The sequence below is a fragment of the Andrographis paniculata genome, unplaced genomic scaffold (assembly GCF_009805555.1).
Source record: "Andrographis paniculata isolate CXL003 unplaced genomic scaffold, ASM980555v1 Contig53END, whole genome shotgun sequence".
Taxonomy (NCBI): Eukaryota; Viridiplantae; Streptophyta; class Magnoliopsida; order Lamiales; family Acanthaceae; genus Andrographis; species Andrographis paniculata.
The window spans coordinates 2,503,807-2,526,266 of NW_026137588.1; the positions used below are offsets into that span (position 1 = coordinate 2,503,807).

General features: G+C 41.2%; 1 protein-coding gene across 4 annotated transcripts; it reads right to left on the minus strand.

The window, feature by feature from the left end:
- Positions 1-17,881: 17,881 nt before the first annotated feature.
- LOC127255252 (uncharacterized) lies at positions 17,882-21,179 on the minus strand. Of its 4 annotated transcripts, XM_051280720.1 has the most exons (7): positions 20,903-21,179; positions 19,610-19,945; positions 19,391-19,533; positions 19,253-19,330; positions 19,104-19,181; positions 18,915-19,037; positions 17,882-18,846 (listed from the first exon to the last, which is right to left on the minus strand). In XM_051280720.1, exons 6-7 carry the CDS (start codon positions 18,956-18,958, stop codon positions 18,255-18,257), a joined length of 636 nt encoding a protein of 211 aa, XP_051136677.1. In that variant the 5' UTR covers positions 18,959-19,037; positions 19,104-19,181; positions 19,253-19,330; positions 19,391-19,533; positions 19,610-19,945; positions 20,903-21,179; the 3' UTR covers positions 17,882-18,254. The 4 variants fall into 4 exon arrangements, 3 of the variants coding, with proteins under 3 accessions (XP_051136677.1, XP_051136678.1, XP_051136679.1); XR_007839596.1 differs by having other exon boundaries at positions 17,882-19,037; positions 19,610-20,673; XM_051280721.1 differs by lacking the exon at positions 19,610-19,945.
- Positions 21,180-22,460: the final 1,281 nt, after the last annotated feature.

The following is a 22,460-nucleotide window of genomic DNA, read 5'->3' on the forward strand; positions in this document are numbered from 1 at the left end:
TAGCTACGTGAACTTTAGTGACGGAATTCCGTTACAAATATATTATTGTTTTGTAGTGATTATACTTTACCTAAATTCTCGTGTCTACAGTAATACACCCATATTATATGGGACGGAGGGAGTAATAAATTTTTTCCCACCTATATATACCCCTCTCCCGAGCGAAGGTATTTACTATTTTGAAATAAATTTTCCTCTTGTATTCTCCATTAATATTCTCTTCTCTTAAAATATTTCATGATCTCTCCGGCGTAACAATGAGCGACATACATGTTCTGCTGGTCGACCACAAAGTTTCTGAGCATCTAGCACATTCGATTAAGCGACTTGAGACTTGTCGGTATAGAAGTGTAACTAACGCATATTTTGATATTACATACATATTTTCCAAAAAACAATTTGTATTTCTCTCTTGTCTTTTTAACTCCGATGATTTTGAGTTTCATTTTATTTTTGTGGTGATCTTAAATTTCAAATTGATCAATCGTGTTGATCTGGCGCACGCATTTGTGCGTGCAATGAACAAATCAATATGAGGATCAAATCCTCTATTTTCCTTGGTGTATTGTATTTCTGATGCTTAATTTTCCGGTTTGGAGGATTTAAAGTACAATTGCTTTATGGGCAACGACCTTAAATTCTAACTATTTCTGTATTTTATTTTAGTGTTTGTTTACTTTATTTAAATATTACTACATGCATATTTAAATATATGAATATTTAATTTATACATATACGAAAGAAATGGCCCAAGACATGGCCCGAACCATAGAGCCCAATGACTTTGCAACCTTTAATATTCTCCGTACGACCTAAGGGTTTGACCTAGACCGCTCATCATTGTATTTATTAGTCTTCGTATAATTGTAGAGTTATTGTTGTGTCGTCTTTCACTCTAGCTAGCTAGGATATTTTCTGTCTAAGTTGTGCATTTGTGACTCTGGCTGCTGTCAATAAATATTTTTGTTAGGTTTCATCGGCGGTTTTGTAGTTGTTTTTATAGAAAACATTTTGTTCCCGTGACTTATTGTGAGAGTTTTCCGTAAATTGTGTGGTTTTTTGCATTGAACGATCTTGTAGGCTTGCCTTGAATGCCAAAATTACGATAAGCTTAAACAACAACAACAAAAAAAAAAAAACATAACCTGTTTAATAACCGATTTAGCTTTCTTTTCACCTATTCTAACCTAGAGATATAGATGTACAAGAGTTGGGTGCTTGCAAGGAGGTGAGCGACATACATGTTTTGTTGGTCGACCACAATGTCTCTGATGACCATCCATGTCATTAGATTAAGCTACTTGAGATGTGTTGGAACAAAGTTAACTAACACATATTTTTATACTACAAACATTTTTGCCAAAAAACACTTTTGTATTTCTCTCCTGCAACTTTAACTCCGATGGTTTTTAGTTTTATTGTTTTATGTGGTGATCTTAAGTTTTGAACCATCGTGTTGATCTCGTGCACGTTTGCGTGCAATGTACAAATAAATACGAGGATCAAGTTCTGAATTATTTTCGGGGTAATCTTTACTTGTTTTAAATATTAGTACATCCATATTTAAATATATCAATATTTAATTTATATATATGTATATATATATATATATATATAAAAGACATGACCCAAGATGTGGCCCGAACCATAGAGCCCAACGACTTTGCAACCTTTAATATTCACCATACGATCTAAGGGTTTGATCTAGACCACGCATCATTTCTATGTATAAATAGCCTTCATATAGTTGTAAAGTTATTTTTGCGTCTTCTTTCTCCACAGCTAGAGAGGATATTCTCTCTCTAAGTCGTGCATTTGTGTCTCTGGCTGCTAATAAATATTTTGTAAAATTTCACCGGCGGTCTTGTAGTTTTTTTCTAGGAAACATTGTGAGAGATTTCCGTAAATCATGTGGTTTTTTGCATTGAACGATCTTGTAGGCTTGCCTTGAAGCCCAAAATTACGCTAAGCTTAAACAATAAAAGCATAACCCGTTTATAAACCGACTTAGCTTTTCTTTCACCTATTTTAACCTAGGGATATAGATCTACTAGAGTTGGGTGCTTCCATGGAGATGAGTGACATACATGTTCTCTTGGTCGACCACAAGGTCTCTGACCATCCAGGTCAATAGATTAAGCTGCTTGAGATGTGTCGGTACAAAGGTATACTAAGATTTTTTTTCATATAACAAAAATTTTTTCAAAAAAATACTTTTGTGTTTATGTCTTGCCATTTTAGCTCCGATGATTTTGAGTTTTATTACTTTTATGTGGTGATCTTAAGTTTTAAGTTGAACCATTGTGTTGATCTCGTGCGCTTGCGCGTGCTTGTGCAATGTACAAATGAATATGAGGACCAAGTTCAGGATTTTTTTCATGGCATTGTTTAGTTTTTTTAAATTTTACTACAACCATATTTAAATATATAAATAGCTAATTTACACGTATATAAAAGAAATGGCCCAAAACGTGGCCCGTACCATAGAGCCCAATGACTTTTCAACCTTTAATATTCACCGTAGGATCTAAGGGTTTGATTTAGATGGGCCATCATTTTTATGTATTAGTCTTCGTATAATTGTAGAGTTATTGTTGCATCGTCTTTCACTCTAGCTAGCTAAGATATTCTTTCAATAAATATTTTTGTAAGGTTTTATCGGTGGTCTTGTAGTTGTTTTTCTAGGAAACATTTGGTTCCCGCGAGTTATTGTGAGAGTTTCCGTAAATTGAGTGGTTGTATGCATTGAACGATCTTGTAGGCTTGCCTTCAAGCCAAAAATTTTGTTTAGGTTAAACAACAAAAACATAACCCGTTTATAAACTAACTTAGTTTTCCTTTCATCTATTTTAACCTAGAGATATATATCTACAAGAGTTGGGTGCTTGCACGGAGATGAGCGACATAGATGTTCTCTTGGTCGACCACAAGGTCTTTGACCATCGAGCTCATTAGATTAAGCTGCTTGAGATTTGTCTGTACAAAGGTAACGAACACATTTTTGTATTACAAACTTTTTTGCCAAAAAATACTTTTGTATTTATCTTCTGCCATTTTAGCTCCGATGATTTTGAGTTTTATTGTTTTGATGTGGTGATCTTAAGTTTTAAGTTGAATCATTGTGTTGATCTCGTGCGTGTGCGCATGCAGTGTACAAATGAATATGAGGATCAAGTTCTGGATTATCTTTGGAGCATTGTTTACTTTTTTAAAATTTACTACAGCCAGATTTAAATATATAAATATTTAATTTATACATATATAAAAGAAATGGCCCAAAACGTTTCCCGAACCATATAGCCCAATAACTTTTCATCCTTTAATATAAACCGTACTATCTAAGGGTCTGATCTAAACCGCCCATCATTTTGATGTATTAGTCTTGGTATAATTGTAGAGTTATTGTTGCGTCGTCTTTTACTTTAGCTAGCTAGGATATTCACTCTCTATGTCGTGCATTTGTGTGTTTGGATGCTTTCAATAAATATTTTTGTAAGGTTTTTCTAGGAGAGATTTTGTTGCCGTGATTTATTTTCAGAGTTTTCCGTAAATTGTGGTTGTTTGCATCGAACGATCTTTTAGGCTTGCCTCGAAGCTCAAAATTACGTTAAGCTTTAACAACAAAAACATAACCCGTTTATAAATTGACTTGGTTTTCCTTTAAGGTATTTTAACCTAGAGATATAGATCTACAAGAGTTGGGTGCTTGCACGGAGATGAGTGACATACATGTTCTCTTGGTGGACCACAAGGTCTCTGACCATCCAGGTCATTAGATTAAGCTGCTTGACATGTGTCTGTACAAAGGTAACTAACATATATTTTTATATTACAAATATTTTTGCCAAAAAATACTTTTGTGTTAATCTTCTGCCTTTTTAGCTCCAATGATTTTGAGTTCTATTGTTTTTATGTGGTGATCTTAAGTTTTAAGTTGAACCATTGTGTTGATCTCGTGCGCGTGCGAGTGCAATGTACAACCAATATGATGATCAAGTTCTTTATTTTCCTTGGAGCATTATTTATTTGTTTTAAATTTTACTACAACCATATTTAAATATTCACTGTACGATCTAAGGGTTTGATCTAGACCGCTAATCATTGTATGTATTAGTCTTCGTATAATTGTAGAGTTATTGTTGTGTCGTCTTTCACTCTAGCTAGCTAGGATATTTTCTATCTATGTTGTGCATTTGTGTCTCTGGACGCTTTCAATAAATATTTTTGTAAGGTTTCATCGGTGGTCTTGCAGTTGTCTTTCTCGGAAACATTTTGTTCCCGCGAATTATTGTGAGAGTTTTCCGTAAATTGTGTAATTGTTTGCGAACGATCTTGTAGGCTTGTCTTAAGTCCAAAATTATGTTAAGCTTAAACAACAAAAACATAACCCGTTTACAAGAGTTGGGTGCTTGCACGGAAGTGAGCGACATACATGTTCTCTTGGTCGAGCACAAAGGTAACTAACACATATTTTTATATTACAAACATTTTTGCCAAAAAACACTTTTTTATTCCTCTCCAGCCATTTTTTCTCCAATAACTTTGTGTTTTATTTTTATTTTTATGTTGTGATCTTAAGTTTTAAATTGAACCATCGTGTTGATCTCGTACGCGTGCACGTGCAATGTACAAATGAATATGAGAATCAAGTTCGGAATTATTTTTGGGGTATTGTTTACTTGTTTTAAAATTTTACTGCAACTATATTTAAATATATGAATATTTAATTTATAAATATATAAAAGAAGTGGCCCAAGACGTGGCCCCCCAATGACTTTGCAACCTTTAATATTCATCGTATGATCTAAATGTTTGATTTAGCCTGCCCATCATTTCTATGTATACTTAGCCATCGTATAGTTGTAGAGTTATTGGTGCGTCGTCTTTCTCTCTAGCTAGCTAGGATATTCTCTCCCTATGCTATGCATTTGTGTCTCTGTCTGCTTTCAATAAATATTTTTGTAAGGTTTCATCGGCGGTCTTATAGTTGTTTTTCTAGGAAGCATTTTTTTTTCCTGCAAAGTATTGTGAGAGATTTCAATAAATTGTATGCTTGTTTCAATTGAACGACCTTGTCGGCTTGCCTTGAAGACCAAAATTACATTAAGCTTTTACAACAAACACGTAACCCATTTATAAACACATATAGCTTTCCTTTCACCTATTTTAACCTATAATAGATCTACAAGAGTTGGGATCTTGCACGGAGAAGAGCGACATACATGTTCTCTTGGTCGAGCACAAGGTCTTTGACCAACCAGGTAATTAGATTAAGCTGGTTGAGATGCGTTGGTACAAAGGTAGCTAACACATATTTTTATATTACAAACACTGGTTCCAAAAAACACTTTTGTATTTATCTCCTGCCATTTCAGCTCCGATGATTTTGAGTTTTATTGTTTTTACGTGGGGATGTTTAGTTTTAAATTGAACCATCGTGTTGATCTCGTGCGCGTGCGTGTGCAACGTAGAAATGAATATGAGGATCAAGTTCTGAATTATCTTCGGATATTTTTAACTTGTTTTAGATTTTACTACAACTATATTTAAATATATGAATTTTTAATTTATACATATATAAAAGAAGTGGCCAATGACGTGGCCCAAACCATAGAGCCCAATGACTTTGCAACCATTAATATTCACCGTACGATCTAAGTGTTTGATCTAGACCACCCATCATTTCTATGTATAAGCAGCCTTCGTATGGTTGTAGATTTATTATTGCATCGTCTTTTTCTCTAGCTAGCTCGGATATTCTGTCTATATGTCGTGCATTTGTGTCTATGGCTTCTTTCAATAATTTTTTTTGTAAGGTTTCATCGGTGGTCTTGTAGTTGTTTTTCTCAGAAACATTTTGTTCCCGTGAATTATTGTCTGAGAGTTTTCCATAAATTTTGTGGTTGTTTGCGTTGAACGATCTGGTAGGCTTGCATTGAAGCACAAAATTACGGTAAACTTAAACAACAATAACTTAACCCGTTTATAAACTGACTTAGCTTTCCTGTCACCTATTTTAACCAAGAGATATTAATATACAAGAGCTTGTTGCTTGCACGGAAATGAGCGACATACATGTTCTATGGGTCGACCACAAGGTCTCTGACCATCTGGGTGATTAGATTAAGCTGCTTGAAATGTGTCAGTACAAAGGTAACTAACACATATTTTTATATTACAAACAGTTTTGCAAGAAAACACTTTTGTATTTATCTCCTGCCATTTTTGCTTCAATGACTTTGAGCTTTATTATTTTTATGTGGTGATCTTAGTTCTTAAATTGAACCATCGTGTTGATCTTGTGCGCGCGCGCGTGCAATCTACAAATGAATATGAGGATCAAGTTTTGAATTATCTTCGAGGTATTGTTTACTTGTTTTAGATTTTACTACAACTATATTTAAATATATGAATATTTAATTTATACAAATATAAAAGAAGTGGCCCAAGATGTGGCCCGAACCATAGAGCCCAATGACTTTGTACCTTTAATATTCACCGTACGATCTACGGGTTTGATCTAGACTGCCCATCATTTCTATGTATAAGTAGCCTTCATATAATTGTAGATATATTGTTGCGTCGTCTTTTTCTTTAGCTAGCTTGGATATTCTCTCTGTATATCGTGTATTTGTGTCTATGGCTTCTTTCAATAAATATTTGTGTAAGGTCTCAGTTGTGGTCTTGTAGTTGTTTTTCTAGAAAACGTTTTGTTCCTGCAAATTATTGTGAGAATTTTCTGTACATTGTGTGGTTGTTGGCATTGAACGATCTTGTAGGCTTGCCTTGAACCTGTAAATTACGTTAAGCTTAAACAACAAAAACATAATCTGTTTATAAACCGACTTAGCTTTCTGTTCACCTATTTTAACCTAGAGATATAGATCTACAAGAGTTGGGTGCTTACATGTTCTCTTGGTCGACCACAAGGTCTCTGACCATCCAGGTCATTAGATTAAGCTTCTTGAGATGTGTCGGTACAAAGTTAACTAACACGTATTTTTATATTATGAACATTTTTGCCAACAAACACTTCTGTATCTATCTCCTGCCGTTTTAGCTCCGATGATTTTTATTTTATTGTTTTTATGTGGTGATCTTAAGTTTTATGTTGAATCATCGTGTTGATCTTGTTCGCGTGCACGTGCAATATACAAATGACTATAAGGATCAAGTCTGTATTATCTTCGGGGTATTGTTTGCTTGTTTTAAATTTTACTAAAACCATATTTAAATATATGAATATTTAATTTATTATATACAAGAAATGGCCCAAGACGTGGGCTGAATCACACAGGCCAATGACTTTCCAAGCTTTAATATTCAACGCACGATCTAAGGGTTTGATCTAAAGCGCCCATCATTTCGATGCATTAGTAGCCTTTGTATAATAGTAGAGTTAATGGTGTGTTGTCTTTCTCTCTAGCTAGCTAGGATATTCTTTCCCTATGTTGTGCATTTGTGTTTCCGGCCGCTTTCAATATAAATTTTTGTAAGGTTTTATTGGCGGTCTTGTAGTTGTTTTTCTAGGAAAGATTTTGTTCCTACAAAGTATTGTGAGAGATTTCCGTAAATTGTGTGGTTATTTGCATTGAACAATCTTGTCAGCTTGCTTTGAAGCCCAAAATTACGTTAAGCTTATATAACATAAACGTAACCCATTTATAAACCGACATAGCTTCCCTTTGACCTCTTTTAACCTAGTGATATAAATCTACAGGAGTTGGGTGCTTGCACAGAGACGAGCGACATACATTTTCTCTTGGTTGAGCACAAGGTCTCTGACCATCAAGGTCATTAGATTAAGCTGCTTGAGTTGAGTCGGTACAAAGATAGCTAATACATATTTCTATATTACAAACTCTATTGCCAAAAAACACTTTTGTATTTATCTCAAGCCATTTCAGCTCCGATGATTTTGATTTTTATTGTTTTTATGTGGTGATGCTAAGTTTTAAATTGAATCATCGTGTTGATTTCGTGCGCGTGTGCGTGCGCATGCAATATACAAATGAATATGAGGATCAAGTTCTTGATTATCTTAGGGGTGTTGTTTACTTGTTTTAAATTTTACTACAGCAATATTTAAATATATGAATATTTAATTTATATACATATATAAAAGAAACGGCCCAAGACGTGGCCCGAAACACAAAACCAAATATGACTTTGCAACCTTTAATATTTACCGTAGGATCTAAGGGTTTTATCTAGATTTCCCATTATTTCTATGTATAGGTAACTTTGTATAATTTTAGAGCTATTTTTGTGTCGTCTTTCTCTCTCGCTAGCTTGGATATTCTCTCTATGTCATGCAATCTTGTCTCTAGCCGCTTACAATAAATAATTTTGTAATGTTTCATCTGCGGTCTTGTAGTTGTTTTTCGGGGAAAGATTTTGTTGCCGCTAATTATTGTGAGAGATTTCCATAAATTGTGTGGTTGTTTTGCATTGAACGATCTTGTAGGCTTGCTATGAAGCCAAAAATTACGTTACGCATATACGACAAAAATATAACCTGTTTATACACCAACTTAGCTTTCCTTTCACTTAGTTTAACCTAGAGATATAGTTCTACAAGAGTTGGGTGCTTGCAAGGTGATGAACGACATAGAAGTTCTCTTGGTTGACCACAAGGTCTCTGACCACTAGGTCATTAGATTAAGCTGCTTGAGATGTGTCAGTACAAAGGTAACAAACACATATTTTTTATATTACAAACTCTGTTGCAAAAAGACACTTTTGAATTTATCTCTTGCCATTTCAGCTCCGATGATTTTGAGATTTATTTTTTTATGTGGTGATATTAAGTTTTAAATTGAACCATCGTGTTGACCCTGTACGTGTGCGCATGCAATGTACAAATGAATATGAGGATCAAGTTCTGGATTATCTTAGGAGTATTTTTACTTGTTTTAAATTTTACCACAGCCATATTTAATTTATACATATATAAAAGAAATAGCCCGAGACATGGCCCGAACCATAGAGCCAAATGACTTTGCAACCTTCAATATTAACCGTACGATCTAAGTGCTTGATTTAGACTGCCCATTATTTCTCTATATACGTAACCTTGGTATAATTGTAGAGCTATTGTTGCGTCATCTTTCTCTCTAGTTAGCTTGGATATTCTCTCTATGTCATGCATTTGTGTCTCTAGCCGCTTTGAATAAATATTTTTGTAATGTTTAATCTGCGGTCTTGTAGATGTTTTTCTAGGAAACATTTTTGTTCCTGCTAATTATTGCGGGAGATTTTCGTAAGTTGTGTGGTTGTTCCCATTCAACGATCTTGTAGGCTTCCCTTGAAACCAAAAATTACATTAAGCTTAAACAACAAAAACGTGACCCGTTTATAAACCGACTTAGCATTCCTTTCACTCATTTTATTCTAGAGATATAGATCTACAAGAGTTGGGCGCTTTCAAGCAGATGAGTGACATACATGTTCTGTTGGTCGACCGCAAGGTTTCTGATCATCCAGGTCATTAGATTAAGCTGCTTCATATGTGTTGGTACAAAGGTAACTAACACATATTTTTAGATTACAAACTTATTTTCCAAATAACACTTTTGTATTTATCTCCTTCCAGTTTAGCTCCGATGATTTTGAGTTTTATGTTTTTATGGGTGATCTTAATTTTTAAATTGTCTCGTGCGCGTGCACATTTAACGTAATAATGAATATGGGGATCAAGTTCTGGATTATCTTCGAGGTATTATTTACTTGTTTTAAATTTTACTACAACCATATTTTAATATATAAATGTTTATTATATTCATATATAAAAGAAATGACACAAGACGATGCCCAAATAGTAGAGCCCAATGACTTTGTAACCTTAAATATTCACCGTACGATCTAAGGGTGTGATCTAGACCGTCTATATTTTCTATGTATAAGTAGCCTTCGAATAATTATAGAGTTATTGTTGCATCGTCAGACTCTCTAGCTAGCTAGGATATTCTCTCTCTCTGTCGTGCATTTGTGTCTCTGACCGCTTTCAATAAATTTTTTGTAAGGTTTTATCGGCAGTCTTGTAGTCTTTTTTCTAGGAAACATTTTGTTTATGCGAATTATTGTGAGATTTTTTCATAAATTGTATGGTTGTTTGCATTGAACGATCTTTAGGCTAGCCTTGAAGCCCAAAATTACGTTAAGCTTATACAACAAAAACATAACCCGTTTATAAACCGACTAAGGTTTCTTTTCACCTATTTTAACCTAGAGATATAGATTTACAAGAGTTGGTTTCTTGCAAGGAGATGAATGTACAAATGAATATGAGGATCAAGTTCTTGATTATTTTCGGGGTATTGATTACATGTTTTAGATTTTACTACAACCATATTTAAATATATGAATATTAAATTTACATATATAAATGAAATGGCCCAAGACGTTTCCCGAACCATAGAGCCCAATGACTTTGCAACCTTTAATATTCACCGTACGATCTAATGGTTTGATCTAGACTGCCCATGATTTCTATATATAAGTAGTCTTCGTATAGTTGAAGAGTTATTGTTGTCTCGTCTTTCTCTCTAGCTAAATATGATATCTCTCCCTATGCCAGGCATTTGTATCTTTCGCCGCTTTAATAAATATTTTTGTCAACTTTCATCGATGATCTTGTAGTTGTTTTTCAAGGAAACATTCTGTTCCTGAAAATTATTGTGAGAGTTTCTTTAAATTGTATGGTTGTTTCCATAGAATGATCTTTTAGGCTTGCGTTGAAGCCCAAAATTACATTAAGCTTAAACAACAAAACATAACATGTTTATAAACCTACTTAGCTTTTCTTTCACCTATTTTAACCTTGATATATATATATATATATATCTCTACAAGAGTTGGGTGCTTGCACGGAGATGAGCGACATACATGTGTACACTCCGAAATCAACCGGGCAGGCCCAAGTGAGAGCAGCCCAAGTCCCGAGAGGGTACGGCCCAGAGAAAGGTCCAGATTGGTAAATAGGCCCGCGGTCAACAAGTAAATGTATAAGGCACAATTCGCAAACAAGAAGAGGTTGGGGACGTTGGAGGAAAATAAGGGACAAAAATCTTATCCGAACAAGATTAGGGGAATAAAAGCCTAAGAAGGCTGAGAGACGGGGGAGGGCAATTCATCTTCTTCTTTCATTAATTTTTTCCTCTGCAATTTTGAATTCTTACATTCTTTTCAGATTTTGATAGTTTTCTTCAGTTAATTCCAATTTAATTTTCAGCGCAATTCCTATCTTACCTTCTTCTTTCTTCCCCAATTTTTCGGTTATTGCGAGATAGCCCGGATCTTTTCTTGAGGAGGCCGGGGAACCCTATAATTAAATCAATTCCAACAGGCTTTTTTGATTAAGCCGTCGGTGGCGATTTTTTGACGACAACGGATTGGCACGCCCAGTGGGACACCGATGTCTCATGACTTTTGCATGCAACTTCGAAAGAGAAAATTGACGCTGCCGACGACCATGGAGATGTCGAAGGACAAGGAAACCATCGGCGATTCGTTATCATATCCCGCGCAGAAGGCTGCTCCACGAAATGAAGCCTCTGCAGCGGCTGGGAAGTTCGATCCTATCATCAGCCTCCCGGCCATCGTCCTCAGTGAACAAATTTGCGGAGAAATTCAATATTCTCTCCATGAATCCGCTCTAGAATTGTCTAAATATATCACTGACGTACACAAACCAGCCATACGAACGGAATTCGCTCTGCTCCAGGAGGAGGAAACTCAAAAGGGCAAGGCTCCCGTAATTGGCCCCAATCCGCCCGAAATCTGGCCGAATCCCATCCTTTCGGCTAATTCTGGGGCAGCTCCTCAGGTGCTCAACTATGGTCACGTCACGATCCTCGGCAATAATGGATTTAGAGAACCCCGACCACCGTCCAGAAGCTTGGAGAATCCAGCGCAACGACTGGGCAGACTTTTGCTGGGCCGTCCCAGGCAGGAGGGTTTGGCATGACCTTCGGGTCAGTACCATCTGCCCCGTGTTGGCACCCGAGTTCTTCATCGACTGGAGTTTTGTTAAATGCTCCGCCTCCCGTCCCGGTACTCCATAGATATTCAACGGCTGGACAAGGAACCGACAACCCTTGGGGGCCAGGACTGTCAGCGACCCCAACACTTTCATTCGCTTCAGTCTCTTCGGGGACGGCCTGGGGGCTAGGGGGGATTGCCCCAGCCGCATCCCATTGCGCTGGGGGGCAAGCTAGCACTACGGAGGGTCTGTTTGCCGCTGGCTTTGGGACGCAGTGAAATTTCGAATTCATTACCCAGGCAGCCCCCGGAAATTTCCCAGTACAGCAGACCCCGGCGGTAAGAGAAGCCGCAGAAGCCTATAGATTTTGCCTCCCGCAAGGGAACCTATTTTTCAAGCCCCTCCGCAGCCGGCGATCCGGAATCCGCCGCCCATCCAAGCACCTCAAGAGTAGCTTGGGGGCAGGCAAAAGTAATGCTGCCGCCACTCCTGAATCCTGAGGCGAAAGAGGATGCAATACGGAGGATTTACGGTGATCCTATCCGTTTACCGGCCAGACCTCATTAGCAACGGCCTTTTCCAGGATATATCCCTTTGGATCACCCGTTGTCTCGCAACGCTCGATTCCCTGAGTTCGTATTGTTCTTAGGGGAGGATTCCCGCTCCACGATCGAGCACATTAGCCGATTTACGGCTCAATGTGGAGGAGAGTACGGAATAACGACTGGTACAAGCTCCAACTCTTTTCTTTGTCCGTTACAGGCCCTGCATTTTCCTGGTATACCTCATTACCCCCAAATTCTATCCGCACTTGGGCAGATATGGAAAGAGCCTTCCACGAGCGATTTTACAACCCGCTCCCAGAAGTGACTGTCTTGGACTTGACCAACTTACATCAGCGGGGGGATGAATCCGTTGAGCAGTTTTTGGAACGCTTCAGGAGATCGGAAACCAGGTGCCAGGTTCGTATACCAGAGAATCAGGTGGTAAACATGGCTATCAACAACATGACTCATCAATTACGGGATAAACTCACTGTCCAAGAGTATCATGATTTCCGGCAGTTGACGTCCAAGCCTGTGAAGGCCGAACAACTCGTGAGATAGGCCTAGGCAGTTCGGAATCAGAAGTTTCGGGGTACGAATCATTGCGTTTTCGCCCAAGAAGAGGCTACCGAGGAGGATGAAGAATGAGAGGAGACCTTCTTGGCAAAAATAACACAAGGGAAGGCATATACATGCCTGGATCTTAAGCCGCCTCGACGGAAAGATATGAATCCGAAGATATTTTATTCGTTCGACATCGCAAAGACATAACAGATCTTAGAACACCTGCTGTAAGACAACGAGCTCCGACTTAAGGAAGGTCACAAGATGCCAACCGAAGAGAAACTGAATGGAAAATCATTTTGTAAATGGCATGGAGTATATGGTCATCAGATTGGCAACTGTATTGCTTTCTGAAATACCGTTCAGAAGGAAATCAAAGAAGGCCGCCTTAAGCTGGCCAAAAAATCTGATATGAAAGTGGATACGGAGCCGTTTCCGGCGCCGATCAACATTTTTGGAGTGCGCCCATCTAGATTTGGAAGATCAAGTATAGTTTCTCGGACAAACCATAGGGGGGCAGGTTTCAAAAAACCCATGTTCGAACGGCTGGGAAGGTCGATCAAACCGCCAAAGAGAAGTTCGGTATGGGATAGACTTTCTCCAAAAAATATGGTCACGGAAGTAAGTTTTGAAAAAAGGGGGAGGTTTGGCGAGTAACTTCCGTGGACCAAGTGGTAATCACGCCCCCGAATCCCGGGGAAGGCCCCAAACGACGGAAGTTGGACAAGGAATCGAAAGGAACAAATGAACCAGATCCCCACCAAAACCGAAAAAAGGAGGGCGCAGTGACGGCGCCTGGCCGCTCGCCTCTTCCAGGAACATCAGGCTGGGGGGCAACAAGCTGCCTACTACGAAGGCGGAGATAACAAGCAGCAACACCAGAACTCAGAAGGGACTAACACTGAAAGACTGAATCCCGGCCGTTAGGACCTACGCTATCGTATCCAGTCCCGGAGGGAGTAGAGACCGAAAGGAGTTCTCTCGAGGGTCGAATATCCCAAGGAACCGCATTTTACGGTGATGCTTGGGGGGGATTAGATTCCTAAGGATGAACCAAGGATCGAAGCCCTTACTTGCGATGGAGCATCACAGACCACCTTAGACATTATCATCTGCGACGAAGACCTCGAACAACATGAAGGCGATCTCGAGGTTAGCACAGTGGGCGTATTACCTCGAGAATTTGAAGCGCCTCCGTCCCAGCCTGACTATTCCAGGGAGATGTTCTACTGGAATAAATTGGTCCATTGTATTGGGTAGAACATGAGTTTAACGTTCCGGGAGGAGTTCCGGAACCAGTGATTTTCTAGAAATTATCAGACAAGAATACACATCACTTGAAGCCATTATTCCTTACCGTCCATCTCGATGGGAAGACGGTCAGCAAAGTCCTGATCGATGGAGGAGCATCCGTTAACGTCATGACCCTGTCCACTTTGCGGAAAATTGGGAAAAACATAAATGATCTTGTCCCAACGTCCTTACGGATGACCAATTTCACCGGAAATGCACATATGGCAGCAGTCGTTCTAGTGGAAAAAGTGACGGTCGAAACTAGGACGGATCAGATGGTTTTTTCGTCATCGAGGGAAAGCCAACCTATTCGGCTATTCTTGGGAGGGACTGGATCCTTACTACTCAATGTGTGCCCTCGACCCTCCACCAGAAAGTCATGTTTTGGAATGGAAATCAAGTTGAGACGGTGGAAGCAGAGACCGATCCTATTATGGAAGTACATTCTACGGAAGCCGTATATTATTCCCCCGAGGTGTACCCACTATCGATGATGCTAGAGGATGCTGGGATATGGAAAGAATATAATTTAACCAAGAAAGGGTTTTAAATCAAAGTGAAGGCCGATGAACGGCCTGATGACACAGACGGTCATCATGATTGACGACTTGATTGTGCAGGACTTGGAGGCAAGGGCAGACATGTCCGACTGCCCATTCATACAGGCATGAAACCATGCCATTCCGTCGCCCGACGAGCAGGCAGGAACGGCCCCTGGACCGCCTGATTATGACCCGAACGAAGAGGACGTTCAGTCACCAATTTGAAGAGCTACTCCACCTTTTGAAGCTCAGGATCCCCTGGAAGAAGTTAAGCTAGGGGACGACACAGCGCCTCGGATGACACGAGTCAGCGCCCTACTGCATGACGATGCGAAAGAACGAATGGTTGCTTTGATTCGTGTGTTCAGAGACTGCTTCGCATTGGACTACCATGAGATGCCCTGGTTATCGAGAAGTTTGGTGGAGCATCGATTGCCCATTAAGGCTTTGTGTTGGCTGCATAAGCAGGCCCCAGGCGTTTCAACCCAAAGTTGCTGCCAAAGGTAAAAGATGAGGACAAAAGTCTCCTTAAAGCTAAGTTCATTCACACGTGCAGACACCCGGAATGGATTTCTAACATCGTTCCCGTATTGAAGAATAGCAGGAAGATCCGTATTTGCATTGACTTCAGGAACCTCAATCTGGCGACACCAAAAGACGAGTACGTAATCCCAATTGCCGACATGCTCGTAGATTCCATGGTAGGATACGAAGTCCTATCCTTCATGGATGGCTACTCAGGGTACAACCAGATATATCTGGCCGAAGAGAATACCCATAAAACAGCCTTCCACTGCCCTTCAGCGATCAGAATCTTCAAATTGATAGTTATGCCTTTCGGCCTAAAAAATGCCGGAGCAACCTACCAGAGGGCGATTAACGCAATATTTCATGACCTAATTGGTGCTTGCATGGAGGTATATATAGATGACGTGGTTGTTAAGTCCCGAGCCTTCGACCATCACCTGTTGGACCTTCGTAAGGTCTTCACACGAATGAGGCGGCATGATCTCAAGATGAACCCGGTGAAATGCACTTTTGGAGTACATACAAGAAAGTTTTTAGGATTTTTGGTGCATCAGAAGGGCATCGAAGTTGATAAAAACAAGACAAAGGCCGTCCAAGACCTTGGACCTCCCCGCAACATCAAGGAGTTACAAAACCTGATGGGGAAGGTCAATTTCTTGAGAAGATTCATCACCAACGCGGCGGGGAGGATGAAGGCCTTCTTGGTATTATTGTGCGGGAAGAAGGATACATTCAAATGGGGGACTGCCTAGCAGGAAACTCTAGACCAGATTAAGCGGGCACTAACATCTCCGCCGGTGTTAATTCTGCCGATCCTCGGAAGGGGGCTGAAACTATATATAGCCACGACGGATGACACGACAGGCTGTCTTTTGGCCCAAGACGATTACGAAGGTCAGGAAGGTTGTCATCTGAGAGGATTCCCAGTTAGTTATCCGACAAGCCCTTAAAGAATTCAGGTGTAGAGATCCACAGTTCTATATCCATCTTCGTGCAGTTCAGAACATCCTGCAGCAGCTCACAGATGTAGTCTTAGAAGATATACCCCGAGATGAGAATGCGGAGGCAAACGACTTGGCACAGTGGGCCTCCGGTTTCAGAAGGAAAGACATGCCTCAAGGATTCGAACGTTTATAAATCATCACACCAGACTTGGACTGGTGAACCCCTTTGCTGGAAGGCCGCCTCGAAAGCTATACAATATCAGCTCTTGAAATACAACCAAATCAATGGGGAGTTGTACCGACGGAGGTTGGATGGGACGCTGGCACGCTGCTTGGGTCACAAAGAGGCATTGAAGGCCATGCAGAGGTCCACTAAGGCATTGGGGATGCACACAGGGCCGGGCCCGTAATGAGGTGGACGATACTCTGCTATGGCTGTTTCTGGCCACGGATCTCGCAAGACTACGTGGACTATGCACGCAGATGTCCAGCATGTCAACGCCACGGACCACTTCGAAAAATCCCCTTTGAGGAACTTCATTCAATCGTCAGCCATGGCCCTTTCAGGGGTGGGCAATGGATGTAATTGGAAAGATCCACCCCTCATCGTCCAAAGGACATTCGTTTATCCTTGTGGCTACCGACTACTTTACAAATGGGTGGAGGCCATACCGCTCACCAAGGTACAGTAGAGCCATGTCATACACTTTATTAAAACAAATATTATTCAAATATTCGGCATCCCAAAGACGATCACCACCGACCAAGGTACCGCATTTACGGACGCGAAGGTCAAGGCATTCATGGCCCAATATGGGATCCAATTGCTCCATTCTTCTCCTTACTACCCCTAAGCTAACGTGCAGGCCAAGGCAACAAATAAGGTGTTACTTTTGATTATCAAAAAAGCTTTGGAAGATAATCCGAAAGGCTAGCATGATACGTTGAAAGAAGCACTATGAACATACCAGAATGCCAAATCTTCAGTGACCGGCAACACTCCATACCGGTTAACTTACGGACATGACGCCGTACTCCCACTGGAGATTACGGTACCATCGCTACGAACTTTGCGGATGAACGGACTCTCAATGGAAGAGAATGATCAAGCACTGCTTCAGGAGCTCGATGCCTTACCCGAAGAAAGGTTACAAACACTCGAACATACGTGGCATCAGAAAAAAGGGCAGAAATGGCCTTCCAGAAGCACGTCAGGTCCCACACCTTCCAGGAAGGTGACATGGTTTGGAAGGTCATCCTTCTGGTGGGTCCGAAGGATATGAAACTTGGGAAATGGTCACCCACAGGGGAAGGACCGTTCATCATATCAGTTAAGACGACTGGCGGTGCATATAGATTAATGGAACCCGAGGGAAAGGAGTTCAACACGTTCATTAATGGAAAATATCTTAAGAAATTCTATCCGTCCCTTCGGGAGTTAGAAGGAAAAGTACTTCCGTAATTAAAGATTGTTGATCCGTAGACAGCACGGGGTTAACCTGGATTGAGAAAATGATTTACCATCAAAGAAAGACTGACACAACAGTGGATTCATATCTACCAAAACAATTTCCTCCACCGATCACAGATCATTAAAAAAGAGACAAAAGCAAAAAGGGGAGGGAATGATTCAATTCAAGCTACACGAATGCGGAACAAGTTACTGACCCACAGGGGGATCTCTCAGACCTACATCATGAGTGACATGGACGTCCACAAGCCCAATACCAACAACGGATATACTTACAGCCGGTGGCTCGGGCGCTGTATCGGCAGTGCATGACTCCTCAGCCACAGCGACCAGCATGATGGGAAGTCGGCTGGCTGGCCCCGAAGTCTCAGGATGCAACAAAGTCTATAGGGCCATCATGCCAAGCCACACCGAACGCAGTTCCTCTAACCCTCTCTCAGCCCGTTGGCAGTTGTTCTCGAAGACGAGTTTCTGGCCGCAGAGTCCAAACAAGGGCTCATCCAGAGCCCTCGCTTGATCGTACATCTCCATTCTCCGAGCAGTCCTGGAAGCAAGACTTGCAGCCACCCTTTCTGACTCTGGTGGGATCTCTTTCAATCGCTCCTCAATTCTGCTCAATTCGGCCCGTGGAGCTTCTTCCTCAGCACGAAGGCCCTCTATATACGCCATCTCATCTTCAGTGTGTTGTTTCTCATCTAGAAAGCTCTGAGCGCAGGCAGCCTTTTGTGCTTCCAAGGCCGCCAACTCTTTGAGTTTACTGTCATTCGCATTGCGGATACGCTGCAACATCTTTAGGTGCCCGGAAGTTTCCCCCAGGCGGTCAGCAAGATCCTCCAACTGCCTGTGACGAGGCTGATCCAACGACAGGGAGGCGGCCGCAGTCAGAACAGATGCCTGTAGGCTGTCCAAGATGATCGAATCCTCCGGCAGAGCAGATTGATACACATCAAAGGGATCCGGATCCAGATCCTCGAGGCTAGAAGGGGCAGAGGCATTGGTAACAAGGACTTGGGCGAAATATGCCTAAATGTTGGCAGGGACTACCTTTGGGACTGAAGGAGCGGGTGAAGAGGTGGATGTCCAGACATTCTTGGGCCTGATCGAGACAGGGGAGTGAGTCCGGGCCGATTCAACCGCCCTTTCCGGAGTCGTAGCTACGTGCGAAAGCTACATGGTTACACCAGATCAGGACAGTTCACGGAAGCAAACCTGTGTCGATCTTTAAATGCTTACCTGGAAGGACGATGGAGGGGAGATAGATCGCTCTGCCGACTTAACGACAGCTTCAGAGCCTATTCCCGTATGGAAAATCTACCAAGAAGAATCTATCAGGATACTTCCCACACATAAGTACAAGAAAAAAAGGGAGAAGTGAAGCATACCTAAGCAAGAGATGTCCACGAAGGTGATTATTCCGTCGGGACAATAGAGGACAAGGGCGTCGCCTTCTTGGGAGGAACCTGTAAAATTTCAGTGAGATAAGAACCTCTTTTCATAAGGGAAACTCGTTTTCAAACTACCTGAGGGGAAGGTGGCGATGGAGCTGGTCGTTTGGCGGGACTCTTTGGCCGCGACCTGGGCACGGCTGGTTTTGAGATTAGCCTTCGGGAACATCGAATGGCAGAAAGTGATATGGATCGGATGCCTGTTAACGGAGGTGTGCCTGTGATGGGAAGAAAATGGATTGGTCATATACGTCTCCAGACTATGTGTCCCGCAATAGAAAATAAACAGAATACCTATAGCTGAGGGCATGGGCAATTCCTCTACTTCCTCGGAGACAGCGTTAGGCGACCCCTCACCACTCGAATGTCCATCAACCGGTTTGACTAGAGATCGCCGAAAGGCAGTCACGTTCGAGTGAATTAGAAAATCGGCCCACCAGTCATCGAAAGAAGGCAAAGTGAATGCCAATCATCAACAAGAGCCGACCCTAGACTTTGGCTCGAGCCCAAGGGGCGGTAGGAGAAAACCGAACAGGGGGATCCCTTGAACTAGGAAAAATTGGTGCGCAGAGTACTGAGGTTGATAGACCTCTCCAAGCAACGGATTATATCGGGATCCCATGGACAAACCTCTAATCAAAATTCGAGCGGTCAGGCACTTGTTCTAGTACATAGAACCAGGGAGGTTGGTAGTTACGGAGATTGAAGAATCAAGAGGTGCAAAGAAACCGGACAAAGGGCAAAATCCGGTTAAGGATCGATCAGTCTCGTGTAAGAGGGAGTAGGTGATTGAATGGAGATCGTCTTGAACAGGAGAATACGACGTCAGATGAGGACCCGAAATTGTGAGCGGGCCGATTGGGAGTTCAGGGCGCGGGCTAATTAGATTCGGGAAATATAGCCGGACCCACAACTCAAGAAACCATAGAGGACCCACTCTCACTAGTTCACGGGAAGTGGACACAAAAAGCTTCCCCATAAATTCATTTATACCATGATATAGCAAACCCAGGAAATACAAGGCTAAATCTATCTCCGCCCCGGAAATAAGAACATGTACAATCGGTTCCACTTCCCGGATGAATCCTTTCAACGCGCAACAAATGAAATACTTGCTAAACCAATACATACGGAAAGCATTGTGCTCCAAAGGATCAACGGAGCCAGAAAGCATGTTTGATGCAAGGAACTGAATCACAATGGTATTGCTGTCATAAGGAAAGAGAATCGGTAATCGGTCGGCCTTATATGATGGGGATGGAGGAGGCTCTACCCCTTTCGAAGGGAGACCTAAAATCGCTACCATATCCAACACAGTCGGGGCCAAGATCCCGAAGGAGAATACAAATGCGTTTATGCTGGGGTTCAAGAAACACATAAGGGATTTGACCATGAGATTATCGCTTGGGTTAAACTCAATACATAAAGACAGCATGTTCCAAACGCCCCAGGCTCGCCATTGCACCCCGAATAAAGGATCTAATCTAGCCTACCAATATTTAAATTCTGAAATACCGCTAGGGAGATGAAATATACGGGAAGGGAAAACGTTAAAATCAAACAAAGATTGGCTTAACAAGAGCTTACCCCTGCTGAGGGCATCGGAGATTTTCTCAGGAAACTCGTCTCGGTCCTTCGCGAAGGGCACGAGGCCAAATCGAGTCCTGCCAGACGCCGGGGTCGCCCTCCCGGAGCGCGTCGGGGGAGGATGGCTGGCCTGGGGGCCTGATTTCAGCCTAGACATCGGAGCTTCCCCCGTGGTGGAAAAAAGTTGCCGACGACCCTTGGAGCTGTTCCCCCGCCGCTGGTCGCCCAAGTGGGGGGATGTGAGGTCACTGCATCTCAGGAGACATAAAAGGGAACTCCAGAGATTGAAAGACTGGATGGGTGCTGACACGATTAAACGCGCGGACCCAAATTTGTGAAGTGGGGGTTTTACAAAATTATCCGGATACCAAGTTAATTTTACCTAAATAATTTTGTGGGAGGCATTTGTACCCTCCGAAATCAACCGGGCTGGCCCAAGTGAGCGCAGCCCAAGTCCCGAAAGGGTACGGCCCAGAGAAAGGTCCAGATTGGTAAATAGGCCCGCGGTCAACAAGTAAACGGATAAGGGACAATTCGAAAATAAGAAGAGGTTGGGGAGGTTGGAGGAAAATAAGGGACAAGAATCTTATCCGAACAAGATTAGGGGAATAAAAGCCTAAGAAGGCTGAGAGACGGGGAAGGGCAATTCATCTTCTTATTTCATTAATTTTTTCATCTGCAATTTTGAATTCTTGCATTCTCTTCAGATTTTGACAGTTTTCTTCAATTAATTCCAATTTAATTCTAAGCGTTAATTCATATCTTACCTTTTTCTTTCTTCGCCAATTTTTTCGATTATCGCGAGATAGCCTGGATCCTTTCTTGAGGAGGCCGGGGAACCCTACGATTAAATCAATTCCGACAGGCTTTTCAAGTTAACCTGTTGGTGGTGATTTTATATGACAACAACATGTTCTCTAGGTCAACCACAAGGTCTTTGACAATCCAGGTCATTAGATTAAGCTTCTTGAGATATGTCGGTAAAAAGGTAACTTACAAAAATTTTTATATTACAAATATTTTCTCAAAAAAATACTTTTGTGTTTATCTCCTACAATTTTAGCTCCGATGATTTTGAGTTTTATTGCTTTTATATGGCGATCTTAAGTTTTAAGTTGAGCCATCGTGTTTATCCATGAGCGTGCCCGTGCAATGCACAAATGAATATGATGATCAAGTTCTTGATTATCTTCGGGGTATTGTTTACTCATTTCAAATTTTACTACAAACATATTTAAATATATGAATATTTAATTTATACATATATAAAAGAAATGGCCCAAAACGTGACCCGAACCATAGAGCCCAATGACCTTGCAAGCTTTAATTTTCGTCATACGATCTAAGGGTTTGATCTAAAGCGACCATCATTTCTATGTATAAGTAGTCTTCGAAGAACGTAGAGTTATTGTTGCGTAGTCTTTCTCTCTAGCCAGATGGGATATTCTCTCTCTCTATCGTGCATTTGTGTGTCTAGCCGCTTTCAGTAATATTTTTGCAAGGGTTCATCATGGTCTTTTATTTGTTTTTCATGGAAACATATTTTGTGGTTGTTAGC

Coding starts and splice junctions, on each gene's coding strand:
- LOC127255252 (XM_051280722.1), bottom strand. CDS start 18,958: ATGTCTGGACATCCACCTCTTCACCCGCTCCTTCAGTCCCAAAG. Junction 18,847..18,914: donor CCGCTCCTTCAGTCCCAAAG/GTAGTCCCTGCC, acceptor TGCCCCTTCTAG/CCTCGAGGATCTGGATCCGG.